General features: G+C 39.2%; 1 protein-coding gene across 6 annotated transcripts in view; it reads right to left on the bottom strand.

Annotated features, from left to right (window-relative positions):
* The window catches only part of LOC149318065 (intraflagellar transport protein 80 homolog), a 122937-nt gene that overhangs the window by 98862 nt on the left and 2769 nt on the right, over positions 1-21306 (bottom strand). For 5 of the 6 annotated variants that reach the window (XR_016279970.1, XM_089508946.1, XM_089508949.1 and 2 more), the window contains exons 2-3: positions 17014-17112; positions 10071-10297 (exon numbers count right to left, since the gene is read on the bottom strand). The exons of the other annotated variant lie outside the window; for it this stretch is intronic. Coding sequence is in view for 4 of the 5 variants with exons in the window: in XM_089508946.1 (XP_089365072.1) it covers positions 10071-10297; positions 17014-17045 (259 nt within the window). In the remaining variant the exon portion in view is untranslated. The remainder of the gene's footprint in view (positions 1-10070; positions 10298-17013; positions 17113-21306) is intronic. 6 annotated transcript variants of the gene reach the window in all.

Below are 21306 nucleotides of genomic sequence, written 5' to 3'. Positions count from 1 at the left end.
AGAAAGGATGCGATAGCTGTGGAGTCATGCTGCCCTGGCAGCGGAGTCGGGGGTGAGCGCCATGTGGATGCCACACCACACCCTGACTCCGCCCCCAAGCCTGCTTTTATGGGCGGTGTGCACAGCCCCTGAGATTGGTTAGCAGGGTTCTAGGATTTTGTTTTAGCACAAAGGGGGATGTTATTGCTATTTTACCTCCTTTGGTACAATCTTAAATATGTCAGGATATGACCATTGTTTAAAGATTGAGTCCACTTTTGTTTCTGTCACAACTGGTTCTTTGAAATGGACAGCTGATCTAGCATACTTAAGGAATCAACTGAATACCTGAATGAGGCCCTTAAGACATTGGGTCACTTTTGCAAAACTTGAAAGAGACTCATTGCAAATTAGTGTGGTCAAGCAGATGTTATAATGCAAATAATTAAGATCGGTATATAAGACAGGAAATCATATATGTCGTATATAAGACAGGAAATCATATAGGATCAGTATATAAGACAGGAAATCAACTATGTTTTCTAATATGGTCATTTTTTGATCACAAAAATGGAAGTCTCCCCTGAGAATAAGCTGTATTTATTTTACTGGCAATTGTAGGGGTAAAGAAGCTTGGCTTTCCAGATATTTTGGCCCACGAGTTTTTAAAGTCTGACCCAGCATGACCAATGGAAAGAAATTAGGTGAGTTGAAACCTAAAACATTTGGAAAACCAGTTTCCTCGTTTAGTCAAGGACAAAACATTTAAATAACTTCTGCTAAATCAGCAGGTTTTGTTTCAGACATGCTTTTTACAGCTGCATTCAGATAATATCCCACATGAAGAGATTCAACTACACCCACAGCCCCTTTAATGCAAGTAAGTGAATAAATGAAAATAACTGCCATTATTTCATGTCTTCTCTGATATATATATATATCTTGGCTTGTTTCACAGCTATTAGTCATAGAAGCCATGGCTTGTTCCAGGATCATTAACCATCCTCACTCAATTTGAATGTGATTTCTGATGGACACAACTCCAACTTCACTAGTCGGGGGGGGGGGGGGGGTGATGGCACATCTTCTCCCTGGAGTGCTCATTCTCTCAGGCCACCCAGACAGCCCCTTATATTCCCTGGCAGGCAGGGGAGCAGCTGGAAGCTGGCATAGTACCGGGGAAACCTGGGGAGCTTTTTATCATGTTTTGTATGATGGGTTTCTTGTATTTTAATGGTCTGTGACTGTACAATAAAGATTGATTGATTGATGTGATTTCTAAGTTTGAACACAGAAGACATCACATTTCTGGTTGTTTCACTGCAGCCATAAAAAGAAAAGCATAGGTGTTGCTTCTGCAACCAGATATGAACACCCACATTTTTTATATAATGTAAAATGCTCAGGGCCTGAAGTATTTTGGCTTTCAGATTTTTTTTTGATTTTTTTTTGCACATACATACATAATGAGATATCTTTGAGTTGAAGCCCAAGTCTAAACACAAAATTCATTTATGTTTCATATACATTTTCCACACATAGCCAAAAGATGATTTTATACAATAATTTAAATAATTTTGGGCATGAAACAAAGTTTGTGGACACTGAACCATCAGAAAGGAAAGATGTCACTGTCACAGCCACCCATGATTTTTGGAATATTTAGGGGTTTGGAATTCCAGATAAGGAAGATTCAGGCTGTATTGGCTTATTTATCTGAGACAGGATTGTCTGAAACAGCTCTTTTGGGAGTTATCATACTACAGTAGTTTTAATGGGACTGATACTATGTGCCTTTAAGTCATTTCTGGCTTATGATGACCTTAACACATAGTTTTCTCGGCAGAATTTGTTCAGAGGGGCTTTTCCATTGCCTTCCTCTGAGGCTGAGAGTGTGTGACTTACCCAAAGTCACCCAGCAGGTTTCCATGGCTGAGTGGGGATTCAAACCCTGGTCTCCCAGTATCCTGGTCAAACACTCAAAGTATAACACCATGCTGCCTCTCTTTAATGGGATACCATAAATCAAGTCTTTTCTGAGTGAGACAATCTAATCTTATTGCCTTCATAACTCCATAGATGTAAAATGAAACGGTACAATAAACCCAATTTATTGAGGCCAACTTTGGGCAACTGATTGGCTGTTGAGCAAGGGGCTTTTGGTGGATTAGTACAAAATTTAATTATACAATTTAATGTATTTGTTCATTATAACTTTTTTTCATTGTTTGAGCTTATTTTTTAAAAATTTAAAATAAACTTAGTAATTTTTTGCTTTTATTTGTTTAAATCTTCTTGTCAGCCAACTCAAGTCAAACCAATGAATAAAACATAATTCAGAGCTGCCCTGAAAATAAAAGATATAATGACTAGTTCTCATTTTATTATATACTTTGTTTATACTTTTAAGCCTATGCTATCTTACTATCTATGTCTTCATGATATAATGGGATAACAAATCTAAGCAATGAATAAGGATAATATTTCCCATATTGTAGCAGTGTTATTCCAAGAATAGCTGAGATATGTGAGATATTGAGGTATTATAGTGCCAAGTACCATAAAAGCTTTTCTATGAAATCCTATACTGTGTATAGGCTACTAGAGTGGTTGGTCTTAAATGTGACAATCACAGATGATTAGCTCAGCAAATCTAAAAATTCTACACTACCACTTTGTTTTTCAAGAGATGTGTTACTCTAGTTAATCAATGAATTATAGCAGCTGTCTGGTTAGATATGCTTCAAGGCATAATGGTCCCTCTATTACATATGTGGTTAAGCAACAGTTTCAGTGGATACAGGCAATGTTTTACACAGCTATTAAAATATAATATGCATTCTTACAGAACGATGAACTCAGGGGAATTCTGGTTGCTGTATTAACAACATAAGAAAGATTAAAATTAGTACACCATCATGTAAGAGTCATTCTACTAGCTGCACAAATAGATAATTTGTAGAATTTTGACTGATGGCAGAATAATGTTCTGAGATACACATTAGCAACCACCTAATGCCTACATGTGTCAAACAGCTGTATCTCTCTCTTTTCAACAGACATACAGTATTTCTTTACAAGCAGTTTTACCAATCTACAATGAGAAACTTCAGGGAGGAAAAAGGCCCAGTCTTCTCAGGTTCACTTTAAACAAATGAAGTTCAGGATGCTAACACTGTTAATCTGTTCTTTTTAGGGTTCGATGTCTGGGGTCATTGTAATAACAGGAAGCTTCATGTCGATATCCAAGAGCGTCATTTTACAACTGTAAACGATGTTGCACCTGCAACATCTAGTTTGGGACAATGTGGAAGAGAGAACATCCAAAGCTGTTTTCAGTTATGCAGCTAGTTGTGCAGTCAGTTTCAGAACTATTTGTGCAACCAGTTATACAAGCACAAAATGCCTAGGGATTATAAGAACAATTGTGCTGTGTTACTGCTCGCACACAATGTGTTTAGTTGGTCCAAATGACCTAGGATCCACTGTTTGGGGACCCTTGAAGGCAAAAGGCAATGAAGGGGTACTTGCTGGCCCTAGCTGCAGTGAATAATTGCAGGCTGCCAAAGCCAGGTTCACCTCAACTTTGCTTTCTCTTTCTTTCCCCCTCCCCACAACATCTGAGCAAGCAACCTGAATTCTTAAAAGTACAATGGTAGCTGTCCAATAGGAGGCAACATATTCTTCAAGGTGGCTGAGAAAGGAGGGTAGGGAGATGCTGCTTTTTGGCCATGCTTGTTCAACCCTGGGCTCTACCTTCCCTTCTCACTCTACAGAGTCAATGTGCATACAATGAGCTCAAGCAGCGTACCACTGTCATTTCCTCTTCACTGCTGCCCCACCACTCCTGCTTGGGCAACAATTACCAGTTGAGGGCTGACTTTAAGAGGGAAAAAAGTCTAATAGTTTTATCACATGAGAAGAATAGTGGTTTTCTCCATACCTCTTCCCATGTTGTTGTAGCACTTCCATTCTCCTTCCTGAGGGAGACGGTCATAAAAACATACCTTTTGGCGAACTGGATTTTTCCAGCATGGCAAAAATTAACTTTTACAACCATCGTCTCAGGAAGAGAATGGAAGCATGTGGAGAATCACGGAGAAAGCTGCTACTCTTCCACTCCCTTTCAATTTTCTTTTCTCATGCCATAAGGCTCTAAATGAAGTGTCCAGAGCTTCCGTGGACTCTGTTAAACTGGATCACTTTGAGTTTGTGCATACCGATGAAGTGGACAAGCTTCTTGGAAGTGTTAGGAAAACTATGTGCTCTCTCGATCCCTGCCCTTCTTGGCTGACCGCCCAGGGTGGCGATGCGGTAACATCATTATTGCGGTGCATAATTAACGCATCATTCAGGGAAGGAAAATTTCCATCTAGTTTAAAACTAGCGATAGTCAAACCACTACTTAAAAAACCCTCCCTCGACCCCTTGATAAGGAACAACTATAGGCTGGTCTCATTATTGCCTTTCTTAGGCAAGGTGATCGAGAGAGCAGTTGCCTTCCAGCTCCAATCTGTCTTGGATGAAACCGATTATCTGGACCCATTTCAAACTGGCTTCAGAGCGGGATTTGGAGTTGAGACTGCCATGGTCGCCTTAGTCAATGATCTCTGTCTGGGCATCAACAGGGGAAGTGTGACCGTGTTGGTGCTTTTGGACATCTCAGCAGCTTTCGATACCATTGACCACAGTATCCTTCTGGAACGCCTAAGGGAGCTGGGTATCGGGGGCACTGCGCTCCAGTGATTCCGTTCCTACCTCTCGGGCAGATTCCAGATGGTGCAGTTGGGGGACACTTGCTCCTCTAAGAGGGAACTTACATCTGGAGTCCCTCAGGGAGCTATCTTGTCCCCCACTTTGTTTAACATTTACATGAAACTGCTGGGAGAGATCATCCGGAGACATGGGGTGCGGTGTTATCAGTATGCTGATGACTCCAAAATATGCTTCTCTGTCTCTCCGACTGATGCAGTGACTAAGGATGGAGTCTCTCCTTTGAACGCCTGCCTGGAGTCGGTAATGGGCTGGATGAGGGAAAACAAACTCAGTCTGAATCCAGAGAAAACGGAAGTGCTTGTGATAGGTTCCCCAGGCCCGGAGAAGGAAATTTATCCACCTGTCCTGAATGGGGTCACACTTCCCCTGAAGGACGAAGTTCGCAGTTTAGGAGTACTTCTGGACTCATCTCTGCAGTTGACATCTCAAGTAGATGCGACGGTCAGAAGTGCTTGCTATCAATTTTGGTTGATATGCCAACTGCGACCCTACCTGGGCCAAAGGGACCTTGAAACTGTGGTACACGCTCTGGTAACCTCTCGTCTAGATTTCTGTAATGCGCTCTACATGGGGCTACCCTTGTACCAAGCCCGGAAGCTTCAGCTAGTACAAAACATGGCAGCCAGATTGGTCACCAGTGCATCCAGGTTTGACCATATAACACCTATTCTGAAAGATCTCCACTGGCTGCCTATTCACTTCCGAGCACAATACAAGGTGTTGGATATTACCTATAAAGCCCTATATGGCTTGGGCCCGAGTTACTTGAGGGACCGCATCTCCCCATATAATCCGCCCCGCACACTCAGGACGTCCGGGAAGAACTTGTTGGAAATTCCATCTTCCAAACATGTTTCTACATCCCGGATGGCCTATTCAGTGGTGGCCACACAAATTTGGAATGGTCTCCCTGAGGAGCTCCATCTTGTGACCTCCCTGGTAACATTTAAAAAGAGGCTCAAAACCTTCCTCTTCTGTCAAGCTTTCCCCCCTGTAAAATGAAGCTGTGTATTCCCGTTCCCATCAATTCTCTGCCTTAACCTGTTGAATGATTGTGTTCAGATTTTGTATAATTTGTATTAGTGGATTTTATCTAATTCTATGACATGTTTTTAATGGTTTTTATATGGTCTGTAAACCGCTTTGATCTATGGAAAAGCAGTATACAAATAAAATTTATTATTATTATTATTATTATTATTATTATTATTAAATGAGAAAAAGTAGGTCTCAGCAGAAGAGAGAAAAAGGAGGAAGGTGCAAGATTCTTGCAGCAGATTCCATTTTGCTGAAGAAATGTGAGAGTGAGCACATACAGTGGTACCCCGGGATACGAATGCGCCGCCTTACGAAATTTCCGGGTTACGAAAAAAATCCATTCAATTAAATAGTTCCGGGTTACGAAGGTTATTCCGGGTTACGAAGAAAATTTTTGGTGCTTTTCGGCGCGATTTCGCATGAAATCGCGGCTTTCGCTATTAGCGCCTATGGGCTTTTCGGCTAGCGAAAGTTTCCGGGTTACGAAAGCGGCGGCGGAACGAATTAATTTCGTAACCCGGGGTACCACTGTACAAGATTGAAAGTTGAAAGGGGCGGGGGGGGAGAGGATTACATTATGTGTACACGTACGCTCAGAGCTGAAGGGCTTCGTTGCAAACCTCTACAATTGGCAAAGGATGTATTTCATAGAACTGGTAAGCCTTGAGCCTCTGTAAAATACAATGTTTTGCCATGTTATGAACTGGTTGGTGCAACTATAAACCATTTATTCCCAGGCTATAGTTAAAAGATCTAAATAATTCACATATTTACATTCATCATTAGTGTTGTTTCTGTTAAACCTACCAAACTATGTGCAGTAACAAATCTATAGGTGAGCATGCATTTAATTCCCCCCCCCCAAAAAAAAATTAATAACTGTCAGATTAATATTCCTTAAAGCAGGGGTAGGCAACCTTTTTGAGCCGGGGGCCGGGTTGCTGTCCCTCAGACAACTGGGGGGCCGAAGCCAAAATATAAATAATTAAATGATTTTTTTAAAAAAATTAAATAAATAAATAAACTGGGACAAATGTAGGACAACATTTTCAAATGGTGGGCACTTTTTTTAAAAAAGTGGAGGCCACGCAAAGAAATTTGCTGATTTTTTTAAAAAATGTTAATATAAATGCATGTTTCTGAGGCGTCTATAGACAATTGCCTCCCTTGCCCCTGCGTGCGAGAGGCCAAAGGCCCCGGCGGCAATCGGCGGCAGGACCAGGCTGGGGCCGGTCCCAAGGCCTCGCCGGGCCGCATCCGGCCCGCAGGTTGCCTACCCCTGCCTTAAAGGCACAGTCGAGACTTGTTGGCCTCAGAACTAGTGCAGTTCTAGCTTCTTCTGAGTTCAATCTTATGGATGTTGTTTACATATGTTAAGCTCCTAGGCTATCCAATGTCAGATTTAATGTAATAATTACTGCTTTATGTTTTATGGATTCCCTCCTCCCTCCCCTGTTTCACACTTGTCTTAGTGCAGAAGTGAAAACTGTGTGGCCCTACAGATATTGGACTTCAGCCATCAGCATTTGTCAATATATGCTATGCTATGCTTAGGATGTTCTAAAATTTGGGGGATTAGGCTTTCGTCTGTGCTGATACATGTAGCTCACTGAATGATGTTAGTTCTCTCTCTCTATTTTTTACGTTGAACATCCTCACAAGATTGTTGTAAGAAAAGGAGAAGGGAGCCATGTATGTCACCATAAATTCATTGGCAAAAGGCAAGATATAACAAAATAATCTAATAAAATGAAAAAAAAATGGCAATTAATAATCAAAGGGGATAGTGGGAATTGTGAACCGAGGATGGTAATGACCACTGCAGAAACAATTCTTGTGAACAGCACAGATTTCAGTGATTTCATCAATGACTCCTCAGAAGTAAAAGTAGAGAAGGCTCAAGTAAGGTAACAAAATTTTCTTTAAGTAAAAGTAGCAGTAGTCTGAATGTCAATATATAGCCGCACTATATTCAAGGATGTTCTTTATATTATGATACATATTTTTAAAAATACTCTCCTGACTCAGGACAGCGTTAACTATAACCAACTATTTTTCTATATACAAAGCATTTCATATTTATTGGGTACTCAAATATGAATTACTGAGTGTACTGTAAAAAAATTGATAACAACTTGCAGTAAGTGCCACACATCCCACACCTATGTTTATTTGGAAGTAAATCAATTTCAACTACAGTTGGCCCTCCACATTTGAGGCTTTGACTTTTTTAGATTTGATTATTTATGGCTTTGAGAAATATGTTCTCTCTATGAATCTCCAGGTCCTCCAGCACAACTCTGCCAGAAGTTGTGCTGGATAACCTAGAAGCTCCTAGAAAAAAACACTTCTCTAGACATCTGTAGGTCCTCCCAACATTATTCTATGATCAACTTCTGGCAGATGTTGACCACAGAGTTGAACTGGAGGACATGGAGATTCCTAGAGATGTGTTCTCTTAGGTAAAAAGAATAGTGTTTTTTATTTGCAGTTTTTCCACATTCACAGGGGTCCTGTGCCCCTAACCCCAGCAAATGTAGAGGGACCTTAGTAGATTAGTTAGGGTGGATCTAACTGAAGTAGTATGCCTAGTTCTGCTTGAGACTACAACAATATTATGATGGCAGGACCCAGTATGTCCTATTTTGTTAAAGTGAAGGTGGGCATACACAAAAAAGTGGATTGCCAATGGGCCTTCATTTTAAAAATCAATTTTTGTCAAGGGGTAGCTACTGGACCCACACATGAGAAAAAAAGCAATGAACGTGGAAGAAATGAGCACACAGGGGGATGGTTCCATTCACATAGTAACTCTGCTACCATTAAGCATAGCATAACTATAAGTGTATAACCTGGACTATTCTTGTACCAGACAAAATGAGTTTACATTACTACATTTCAACAAAAGAACAATGGATAAGGCTATCATTTTCAAAGTTCCTATTTTCTAAATGATTATTTTATTTAGTAATCTTACAAATGAGAATGCATACCTAATACAGGGAAAATTTGATTTTATATTACTGTAAATGTTTTATCCTTTAATTATATATGAGAAAATCCATCTTTTAAACCAAGTATAGAAAACAAAACTCCTAATTTAATCAAGGAGGCTCATCTTTCCCTGACAACCAATATACCACATTAATGAGTCTAGGTAACATCATGGGATAGTTTCATCTACAACTGAATATTGAAACACATTATATTTGTAGCAGGTCATACTTCCAATTTGAAGTAAAATACGTAATGTATTTACTTCAAAGTCTCCAATTCAGAAAAAACTCATGGTGGTTAAGGTGTGGCACAATTACTAACACCCTAGGAAAGATATGTACCATACTGAATGTAGAATAGGATAACAAATATTCTCCCATTTGTACTGAAAGGTAGGCAACAATTGACATCTTAGGCCCAGGACAGACCGCCCCAAAAAGATGGGCTGGCAGCAGCCTGTTTCCCTCTGGAAGGATGCTGTAGCAACCAAATGGTGCAGCATCCCTCCGGACCAAAAAGAACCTGGAAATGCGGGGACGACATCATCAGTGTGCCATTGGCGCACTATGAAGCGTCCAAGATGGCGCCGTCCATACGTGTTAGGGTTCCGGAGCGTGTGGATGCTGCGTGCTTTGGAACCCTAAAATTGGCCCCAGGTCGCCGTAAAACAGCGGCCTGTACTGGGCCTTAATTCAAATCAGGACAAAAGGAACTCCACTAGACAAAGACTGGTAGTGTATCTAGGCAGATCTCATCTTATCACACCTGTAACTGTTTAGTGCTGCTTTGTATGCACTTAATACAGATCTCTAACCTTATCTTTTTCACCATATTCATAGTTTTGTTGAGTTATATCTGATGTGTAAATATCTGTGGATCATCCACGCTACAGAATCTTTGTTAAGTTTCCATGTAGAATATCATTTATTTCATGTATGTTCTCCTATGTGCTCTCCTAATTAACATTTTTGTCCAGGGAAAGAATATACAAATAATCTCCCCATGTCAAACTCATTCCATGAGTTCTTAACATTCTGTACAAGGTTAGCATCAAGATCAAGTATTTCAGAAAAAGAGAGAGCTTTGAGCTAGCAACAATTAAAATATAAGAACAAGAAACAGAAACTGTGATATTCAGAAAGAACCACAACTTGACAATTCATGATGGTTCATTCTAAGGCATGATACTATTCCAGAAATGCATAGTCATTTTCAAAAGGAAATGCTACTGAAAGTACTGTAAGGCAAAATAAGCATCATATTCTTTGAAGATGACTTACCATCAGAACTTGTGAGCACAAAACTCTCAGCCTGGGTTTGTCTTTTTCCACCTAAACTTCTGGGAAACCAGTGAAGATCTATGGGGTAGATGTCATCAGGAAGCTTCACTACTTGTGTTGTTTCGCCATTCAATAAGTTCCATTTTATAATCTGGTGGTCATCGCTGCATGAATAGAGTTCATCTGCTGTTGTCCAACCTACACAACTAACTAATTCTTTATGTTTTAACTGAATTAAGGAACTCTAGCCTTATTATCATCATAAATATTTGACAAAAAAGATACACAAGATCCTCTTTACATTTGCTTCAAAAATAACAGCAAAATCTTTTACAGAAGAGTAAGAGTGTGGCTTATTGTTTCAAAACTAATAGTAGGCTTTACCTCTGGTCTCTATGACTTAGAGTGCATCCGCATTGCAGAAATAATCCAGATTGACACCACTTTAACTGCCATTGCTCAATGCATGGAATGCTGGGATTTGTACTTTTGTGGGATATTTAGCCATCTCTGTCAGAGAACTTTAGTACCACAACTACAATTCCCAGAATTCCACAGCACTGAGCCATAGCAGTTAAAGTGGTATTTGTATAATATTTGTTTAGCCTAGAGCATTCCCAAACTTTGACTTCCCAGGTCTTTCTGGACTTCAGCTCCCAGAAGCCTTAGTCAGCTAGGCCAGCAGTAAGGAATTCTGGGAGCTAAAGTCCAAAATATCTGGAGGATCCAAGTTTGGGAACCTCTGCCCTAGCATGTATATGAGTATCTTACTTTGAAAGGTACCACAAAAGTCTACTTTCTTTTTCAAAATGTGAGAAACAATAAATGAGAACGTAAGCAAGTTGGGATAGATCTAAACTAAATCACATTTTGGTCCCGCTGAAATCACTGGGACATATACACTCTTGATTTAAATGGAACTATAGCATAACTAACTTGGTCTGAATACAAGTCTACCATCTAAACCAACTGCACAAACTACAATAGTAAGAAAGGTTAAATTTTGACAAAATTACCAAAATAGAATGTTACATGCTACTACACAGTCTGAAATTTTCACAAGGAAACTAATTTGTCTGCTGCTAGCAGGCTCATGAGCTGCTGTTATCACCTACTGAGCTCAGGAAATTGAGATTTTATTTTTGTGCCAATTAACAAGCAGCATGGGAACAATATTTGTAACTTCCAGGGCTGTAGAAGGGGAGAAAAATAATGTTTGCTTTGAAATTCAAATGGATTCTTGATTATCTGAATTTCCATGTGATATAGTCTTAGGTATATAGTTCTTCCTGGGGGAAAAGTAAGATGAGAGAGAAAGTGACTCAATTTGGCAATCAAGTCACAATCTTAATCTCGCTATTTTGGGCATTAATTCCTTTTTCTTACATTTGGTATAATTATAGTTTTTGTGATGCCCAAATCAGAAACATGGCAGTGATAAGAAATCTTGTGTCCTCCAGAATGTTTTGAACTGTAACACCTAACCTGAGCCAACATGGTCAGTCTGAAGCCTATGGATGACTGCAGATTGCCTAATCCTGCATTATGACTAACAGTAACAGGGGATTGATTACTTCCAAATCATTATCTAAAGCCATGATATGGAGGCCATCCTACTTAGTTTTGAACATTAATTTTCAAATTCAAATGCTAAGTTATGATTGTATAGGAGTTTAAAAATCAATGGCCCATTCAAAATGGTTCCGAGGATGAGAATGTAATGTTTTAACTGAACCTCTGAGCTAAAACGCTCTTTACAAATGCAGGTTTAGCTAGAAGTGAATTTATTGTGACAATGTAAATTAATTAGATTTTTTTTGCCTGACTCCAGATGTTGTGTTTCATATTATACATTATCTAATGTTAGAAAATAATAGGTTTACATGTTTCTACTGTGTAACTGAATGAAATCTATTTTCTGTAGTACCTTTATTTTTCAAATACAGAATTTGGTTTTGTGGGTTTACTGCACCTGCAACTTCAAGAGAATATGTTTAACAGCATGCTAACGTGTTTTGTTTTCTGCCTACTAAGGTTAACTGGTTGGAAGATGTGTTCAACTGAAATAGGATAAAATTCATAGTATTCTTCTTCATGATGCAGATATAACTTTTAATAGATTTTGCCTATGACTAGTGGTTCTCCTCTCTCTTCACCAATTTAAAAAACAAAAAGTTAGTTGAACATTTTTAAAGAAATATTTTTAAACCTCTCAATGCCTGGTGGAAAGCAACCTTAATTAAAAGTTACTGGGTTGGAGCTTCCATTCAGTTCCATAAAGAGAATAGCCTCTTCCATCTACAGGAGGAACTCTGTTCCAGCAAATGTATTTCCTAGAGGAGGAAGGAGAAAACAATCTTCTACCATAGTTTTTTGTGGGTTTTTCGGGCAATCTTCGACCAGTTTCCCATCACTTCTGAAACAGCCTGTGATAAACACACCAAAATATTTCAGAGGGCCCTCCAACAGTCTGGAGACAACGTTGAGGCGTGAAAAACTGCAGAAGGGGGAGGCAATTTGCTGAAATTGCCTTACCTCTATTCCACCAGTATGTAGCATCTCTACAATATATGTATTTACATTGTAAAGATCTTGTAGTACTGTTGAGACTAAATGAAAGAAAGAAGTTGGCAGCATGAGCATTTGACTAACGTAAGTCTACGAAGCCTTATGCTGACAACTTCTTTCTTTCAGTTAGTCTCAAAGGTGCTAGAAGATCTTTCTACATACTGATTCCACAGACTAACAAGTCTATATCTTTGAATTTTACCTCTATTCCACCAGTGAGTGTTCTACAAGTGTGACTCTTCAAAAGAGTCACTCCTGCCACAAAGTTTGTTGGGATCCATGTAACATTGCTTTATTGTTCTTTTTTATACAGTAATATGATCAGAATAACAGAGGAGTGCCTGTCCTCAGCTAAACCCCTCTTCTGTTATCATAAATATAATAATAAATAATAAAAAAATTTTATTTTCCCGCCTCTCCCAGATGGATTGAGGTGGGATTACAGCCTAATATAGATACATAACTACAAAGCTCATCAATAAAATGTGTAAACATTTAACAATTTAACCATTTAACAATTAAAAACATGCTATTAAAGCGACAGCGGGAATAAAGGTATTCCAATCCTTGTCACAGAGATGGATCCATATATTTCATACAAGGTCGGGTATGTATGCTCACTGGAAGAGATCCGTCTTAACTGCCCTCCTACAGGTCTCCAAGGAGGTAGTAAGACGTATCTCTTCTGGGAGACTGTTTAATAATCTATGAGCGGCTACAGTGAAAGCTCTTAGGAAAGTTGAAGCTAGTCTCATCGTTTTTAATTCCAGCAAGTTCTTCCCCGATATTCGGAGAGTGCAGGGTGGATTATGTAGGGAGAAGCGTTCCCGTAAGTAACTCAGGCCCAAGCCAATATGAACTGGCATATCTAGGAATTATTATAATAATTGTATTTATTTATATGCCACCTTTTCCCCACTTTGGGGCTCAAGTTGGGGAAAAGGGGCTCAACAGAATATCATTCTGCTTTAGGAAGAGGGTTAGTCACATATTTTATTATCTTATGCTAGAAAGCCAGAGTCATAAACACCTGATCTCTCCCCATTGAACTGCATGCCAGAGTGCTCAGAAAATATTTGTGTTAAAATTTTGTTAGAAGATGTATGTCCAAATGTTTCTTTATCAGTTGCTAAGTTCCTCTCAATGGTCAAGACCAGAAAGTGTAAAGTATTAAAAATCAGCCAGGGTACTGGTAATGTATCATAAGAGCAATTCAATCACACTGTGTCAATACAGTTAAACTTAACAAATGTGGAATTGTTTCTCCTAACATTCTCTGGTTTTATATATTTGCATTGTAGTGTATTTGACTTACATTGGTTGTTTTATTTTCTATTTATTTATTTATTCTGTATTTAACATTGTAATTTTCCTGCTTACATTGCCAGGTCTTTGAGCCATAAAATAAAGTAACTGTAACTGGCTCAGGTTGGCTTACAACAGTAAAAAGTAGAAAATTCTCCAAAAAAAATAATAATTAAGGAGTGACTAAATCTTTACATCTACATGCAGATGCCACACACCCTGCTCAATAGAGTATATAAATAAAAATATTTTGCTTGTTTGTGAATTTTTGTTCAGACATTAATGTATATTTATATTTTAACATTTTATAAGGAAATAACTCTCCTCTTCTTTCAGGCAGAGGCTCCAAGCACCCTCTTTGCCTGCCTCTCTTCTCCAAGACAGAAAAAACTTTAGGAAGAGGAGAAGGAAAAATCAGGACCTCCAAGTCTTGTGCGTCCTTAAGCAATTCTTGCCTGGCCCCCCTGGTCCTGCCTTAACGTTTCAAAACCACTGGACTAAACAATTAAAAACATAAATCACTAAAAAAGAGAGAGAGAACAAAAATAACAAATAGAAAACCCAGAACATTGTTTAGGTGTGGGACAGGCCTTGTAAAATCAGTACTTAAAGGCTTGTTTAAAGAAAACGGTCTTCACCTGTCTGCGGAAAGTAAGGAGGGTTCCAGTCTAACCTCTCTGGGGAGTGGTTTACAGAGTCTGCCGACAGCCACTGAAAAGACCTTTTCCCATGTTCCCATCAAATGTACTTGTGAGGATGGTGGAATAGGGAGAAGGGCCTCCCTGGCAGATATCAGCATACAGCCTGGTTTGTAAGGGAGAATATGGTCCTTCAAATAAAGCACCCCTAGTCTTGCAACATTCTAAAGATGGAAAACATACCATATTATCGTCATAAAAAACATAAACACATAGCATCAAAAAGTACATACACATACTACTAATTGCTGTGTATGTATGCTCATTGAATTTCCAGTCTATTCTGACCTATAAAGAGAAGCCATTGTTAACTACTTCTCTTATTGTATTCTGCTAGACAGCAGAAATGTTTTTGGTTTATTCCACCAGGCATTCACTTTACAAAGCAGTTAATTCTCTGTCTTATATCTCCTTATGAACTTGTCTGTTTTATCATTTTTCTCTTTTGTAGAATGTTATTGTATTTACAGTCAGCTTTAATTGCGGTAGGATACATTGCATGGTGTGCAAGACTTTAAAAGGTAAGGCAGAAATCCTTATATAATTAAACAAGCAAAAAATTCTGGTTATGATGGATGTGCCAATACATCTAGACTAAACATATCCAATGATCTAAGCCAGACATGACACAGTCATGACAGTCACAATTAAAATCTGATTAAGTATAAGTACGATATAATACAGTTGTCCCTTCCCTTATGTGGGGGATCCGTTCCAGAACCCCCCCGGGTAAGGGAAAAAACACGGATGAATGGGGCTTGTGCCCACAGCGGTGTGGTGGCGGCATGCAGGGCGCGCGCCATGGGAGCGTGTGCCATTGTTTTCTTCTGGTGCGTGGCTCCCTTCCTTCCAGCGTGGCTTCCAGCATATGCTGGAAACTGTGTAAAATACACCTGCGTATAATGCGCGTGCACGGTATAACAAATGAATTATGAAGTTATGAAATAATTATATTTAAATAATTATTAGAAAATACATCATCTTCTATATCAGAAGTGGGCTAAATGTGCCCTCTGAATCCCCTCACTTAATTCTGACAGCAAATCCATTAAAAAAAATCCAAATTTTTCTTTAAGAACTAGGTATACAGGAAGTACACATGGTATCCTTTTCTTTAAAAAAAATGCAAGTTTTTCAGCTGATGTGTTGTCCAAATCTTTTTTTTTCCAGTCCTATTCCAGGCCAGATGACCACAGAAAATATTTGTAATTCAACCAAGAATGCCTAAATCTTTTCCATTTAACAATAATAAAATAAATATGAATGTGTCAGTGAAGTCATGAGACATTCAAATTAACAGGAAATGACAGGAAGTAGGACCAGGTTGTAAAGCAGGATGTTATACAACTCACATTATTTATGTGTTAGGGCTGGTACATACTGGCGGCGAAACGCCAGCCCTCTGTACTGTGCAGCATTGCCACAGCAACCAAACCATGGGGCAAAGCTACACAGCAAAAAAGAAGCCGTCTAGAGCGGCTTCTTTTTTGTGGCACAGTAAGTGCTGCAACGCAGCCCTATAACACCACTTCCTGTAATTGATGTGTGGGTGCTCAGATGATCACACGTCATCTACATGTCCCTCGTGTGGGCGGTGCCACTCAATAATGGCATCACCCACACGTCATAGGGCTTGGGAGCGTGCGGTTGGTGTGTACTCCCGAGCCCTACTATCACCGCCAGGACACTGCTTCCTGGCGGTGTGTACCGCACCTTAGTTTGATAAAATGGATCCCTGTCCTTCTCCCACAGTTATTGACAGAGTCTCCTCTAGGAATTATCTTATGGTGCAAGAAATAAAGCATCTACTGTTAGACCATCCAGACTACCTAGTATATGGCTTCAGTACAATAAGTCCTGCAGGGAGCTGTACACAGGGAATCCATATGTGGTCTTCTCTAATTTTATCCAAAAGGATTTCTCCAAGAATTAAGCTGACCAGGTAAACTAAGAGACTTTGGGCCTGAACAGACAAAATAAAACTGCTTCAGGTCACTTTGGAATCATGCTGTTTAAATAATACACGCATCCAAACCACGCCAAATTTGCACTTAGGACTGGAGCATGGTTTTGGCGTGGCTTCTGGCCTCTTAGGACGCATGCAGCATTTAAGCAGCATACCTTCAAAGTGACCATTACAATTTACACACGAGACATGAATGGGAGAAGTGTGCGGGGGTGTGATAATATTCCCCCCGACTGCGCTATTACCACTTTAATCACATGTTAATGATGCTTGCCTTCTCCGTGTGATAGAGTCCAAAGATGCAATCTATTCTATTTTGATATAGTCCCACCTTGCTAAATGCACTGAAAGATATTGTCACCCATGCTTACAACACTGTTTCAGAGATGAACAAAGGATATGTTTTGGTTCCTTTAAAAGAGAAATCTTTAATCTCATTTTGATTAAGTTTTCTGATGCTGATGATCCAGTTGATGCATAGATAAAGATGTCTTCTTGGTTACACCTGTAAATATTTTTTAAAAAAGTCTATAGCAGCCAGTATTAACATTTAGTTCTAACCACTACAACCACACTTTAACTAATTATCAACCTTTCAGACCCAAACTAGTAGTCAAATGCATGATAAATCTATATATCAATCATCTGAAAGTCTGAGTGACAGCACTTTTCTTTTCTAGCTATGAATCCTAATAAAACTGAGGAACTCTACTGCCAGGTGTCTAGAGATGGATCAGAATTCTATGATTCTAACCAAGCAGGAATTTTTGTCCGCTTTGGATGTTGCTGGACTCCTTAATTTTTCACCAGTTCTGCTGGAAAGGGATGATGGGAGCTGCAGTATCTAGACTACTGTAAATTGCTCACCCATGAGACAGAGGTATATGGTTGATCTTAAGTGGAGTTGTACTCCCTGTAACAATCACATTCCCAGATTAACACTGTGAAAGTAGAAGTGATGCCCATGACCAGGCATGCTCTTTGCCAACTCAGCAGATAGGTCTCAATAGATGCCAATAGAGACCTATCTGCTGAGTTGGCAAAGAGCAACTATTGAGGTTAGTTACCCATACACTATTTACATCCAGGTTTGAGTAATGTAACACATTCTACATCAGCCTACCTTTCAAAATGGTCTAGAAACTGGAGATGGTATACAATGCAGTCACTGGGATACTGGTGGCACAATTACCAATACCTAATTCAATCATTCAGGTGATTAGAACATGCAGCAGTTGTAGTGCTATTTCAGCTGTAATGGTTGTTGGCATTTTTCAGACCTGAAATCATGAACTGTACTGTTTTTGTTTGGGACAGTGGCATCTCTGTGATTGGTGTCACCCAGTGCAAGGGAGGGCAGCAAGACTGCCCAGGAAGAGTCATGCGTGTGGGGATGCTGTGCGTTTGTTCAGGAGAGCAGCTGTTCTGGTCTGCAAACAAAGGCACCTCCTGATGCTGGAGCCTCCTGACAGCCAGACCCCAAACAAAAAATATTACCACCACAATCAGCCCCCGCTGCTTAGGTGGGGGACAGGTACAGCCTCTGGACAGCTATTTGGGGTCTCATGCAACTGTTGGACAAGGGAGAAAGGGACATGATATCCTTTCTCACTCACTCAGCAGCACCAATCCCACCAGGTGTAGCCCCCCCCCCCAAGTGTCACCCGGAGCAGTCTGCAGCCACTGCACTCCCATAGTGATACCACTGGTTTGAGATCTGGTTATTTGATAAATAACCACAAATACTCCTGGGCATTAAGCTCTCCATGCTCATAAGCTACTTCAAGAATATTTTATTACTGGACATAAGTAATAGAATTATTTCATGAGTCCCTCCCAGGTTGTGTGCGCCCACTGAATGGCTTCAACCCTGCCAATGCACAAATGGGATTGTATATATATATATCTGGATAATATATCTGGAGTCCCTTTTTCTGGATGTTTTATCTTCATTGTCATGAAATTAACTAAATAATGACATGTTAGTCTGTTTCAGCATACAAAGATATAAAGGAAACCTGTACCTTTAAGAGTCCATGAAAGTTTATGCTAGAAATGTATTTTTCTCAGTTAGTCTCAAAGGTTCTTGAGCAGTGGTTCTTAACTTGTGGTCTGTGGAAAACTGGGAGTCTGCAGTATCCTCTGAGGAGACACACGAAGGTTTGAAGGCTGCTCAGCCCACCTTCTACCCACACTGTAGTGGCAGGAGCCACGGCAAAGGGAGCCAGTGTGGTGTAGTGGTTTGAGTGGTGGAGATCAGGTTTGATTCCCTGCTCAGCCATGGAAACCCCAGAAAACCCCATGATAGGGTTAAGCCTTAGGGTTGCCTTAAGTTGAAAATGATCTGAGGGCACACAACAACAACAAAACTAGCATATATGTCAGCTATCTTTACCAATTTAAATTGGCTCAATTTAAATCTTCCAGGAGAAGTTAAAGTTTTTCAACCTGAAGACAAGATTGAAACAATGATGAAAAAGTTGGATTTGTGGCACCACCACCTATTGAACCTAATCTATAAGACATTTCCAAACCTCACAAATTTTCTTGGTTCCACCAATGAAGAGCTGTCTGAGGAGAACACATCGCTTACTGTGTAGCATTTGAAAGATTTTCAGCATAGTTTCTGTGAATATTTTCCTGTTTCTGATGCAAACTAAATATATTTAAAGGTGGTCCCTGGTAAAGAAAAGGTTCAGAACCACTATTCTAGAGGATAAATTTATGAGTTACTGGAAGGGTTTCTTCTTTGTTAATTGTGTAATTTGTTTAAAAGTATTTTTGAATTGCTTCATTTTATTTCATTTTGCTTTATTACGCACGTCAGCTATCTTCTAAAATGAGGTCCTAAAAGCCATCCTATAAAGAGCTGTATAAGAGATGCACATAAATTATTAGTTACTAGTAATACATCTGAAGAAATTACAACCTTTTACAGGCCAAACTGATAACAGAAAGATAATAAAAGAAACGTATTTATAACAATTAGAAACCATCTATACCAACTCAACACAAGTAGTTAATTTGGGAAATCTTTGTATCCATTAATGTAGTGTAACAAATGACACATTTGTTATCTATTGTAAACAGTATAAAAATGTTTAAAAGAGATTCTGTAGAAATAACGTACTTCAGACAGCTTCCTGAACAGCCATAATTCCTATTAATGTTAATTAATGGATACTTGCTTATTCAGAAGAGATATACCATTATTCACAACATACGCCCTCTAACCTCTTGGGATTCCTGAAACAAAGAGACTACAATCCACCAAAGAATTACTATGGAGAAGTTTATCGAAGCATTTAAGCAGATATAGTCATTGTGCATACTAGTTTGCTTTAACATAAAGCACATATTCCTCATTCAGTTCTACGTAACTCTGGAACAATCCCAAAATTAAGATTTATTTTTTAAACAATAAAATGAGCATTACCTCATTGAAGATATAATTTTTACTATAAGTTTATGCAAGAAACTTCTAACTTTTACATTATAATGTTATGCTGCATTTTTAGTTTTTAGGTGAACTAGCTCAGACACACAATATATTCTGGAACAACACAACACATCTTTTCATAAAAAGGTATAAGCAAAAGTAGGCTGAAGACCAGGCTAATTTAAAAGACAGGTGTTCTGTTTTGGCAGTTTTTTACATATATACTGAAGAGAAGTATTTTATCCAGCTGCAAGCAAAGAGGAAAAGAGGGGGAAAATCTATTTCTAAACACTAGTAAGCACACATTGAAGTCAAAACTGTTTTTAGAATCTTCTGTTTAGATCTATGTTTAATAATGAAATACTGTATTCTCCTGTGACCAGAATAAAAGATTTGGGTTATTCAGATGTGGCAAAAATAAAATAAAAGCTCACCTGAAGCTAGTTTTTGGTTCCTTACTGGCGAATTTGATCCAAAGAAATGTGCCGACTGAAAGCCTCCTAAGTGCACCACTCTTCAAGAAAACTTAACAGCACTAATTTCATGACTGTCTAAGCTTCTGCAAAGAGAATCCACTCATCCCACTGCTATTATAAATTTGTAAAATTTGTATCTACTACAGCTCAAATACAAACATACACAAACAAATCCATGAACATTTCAGCATAGCTGACATGTGAATGTAAAGGGTCATAAGGATTTACCATCTTATCAAAGAAATAACATTTGCAAACAAAAAATGCCGCAGGGGAGGCAGTACTGAATCTTCTCTGTATTATATCATGGGATTTCATTTCAAAAGCCACAGAACTCCAAAAGCACAGACCACCAACCCAACTACTTATTTTTCTTCAACCCTCCCATCTGCTTTTTTAAACTGAGAGTAGTTCTGACTCTTTATGAAAGCATATGAAGAGAATGCAGGAGCTCGGTCTAGAGATAAATGGTTGCTTTTTCTCCAGCACAGTCCTATGCAGCTTTCATCAAAAGTTAAGTCCCAAGAGCTTCAAGATGCTTAGCGACCAAGGAAGCATTCGTTGTTGTGGTGTGCTTTCAAATCGTTTCCAACTTATGGCAAACCTAAGTTGAACCTATCAGGGTTTTCTGGGGATGGGAAAGTGTGACTCACCCAAGGCCAGCCAGTAAGTAAGCATTGGTGGGACCTTAAGTTCAAAATTTCCAAGGGGACAGATGATGAATTGCTGCCCATGGTGCAAGTGAGCAGTTTTTGTTGGCGGTCAGCTTCAACAACCTGTCTAA

The sequence above is a fragment of the Sceloporus occidentalis genome, unplaced genomic scaffold, assembly GCF_023333645.1.
Source record: "Sceloporus occidentalis isolate IW3139 unplaced genomic scaffold, rSceOcc1.0.p SCAF_2, whole genome shotgun sequence".
NCBI lineage: Eukaryota > Metazoa > Chordata > Lepidosauria > Squamata > Phrynosomatidae > Sceloporus > Sceloporus occidentalis.
The sequence above is the reverse complement of the archived record's forward strand: the minus strand, read 5'-3'. Positions and strand labels throughout refer to the sequence as shown.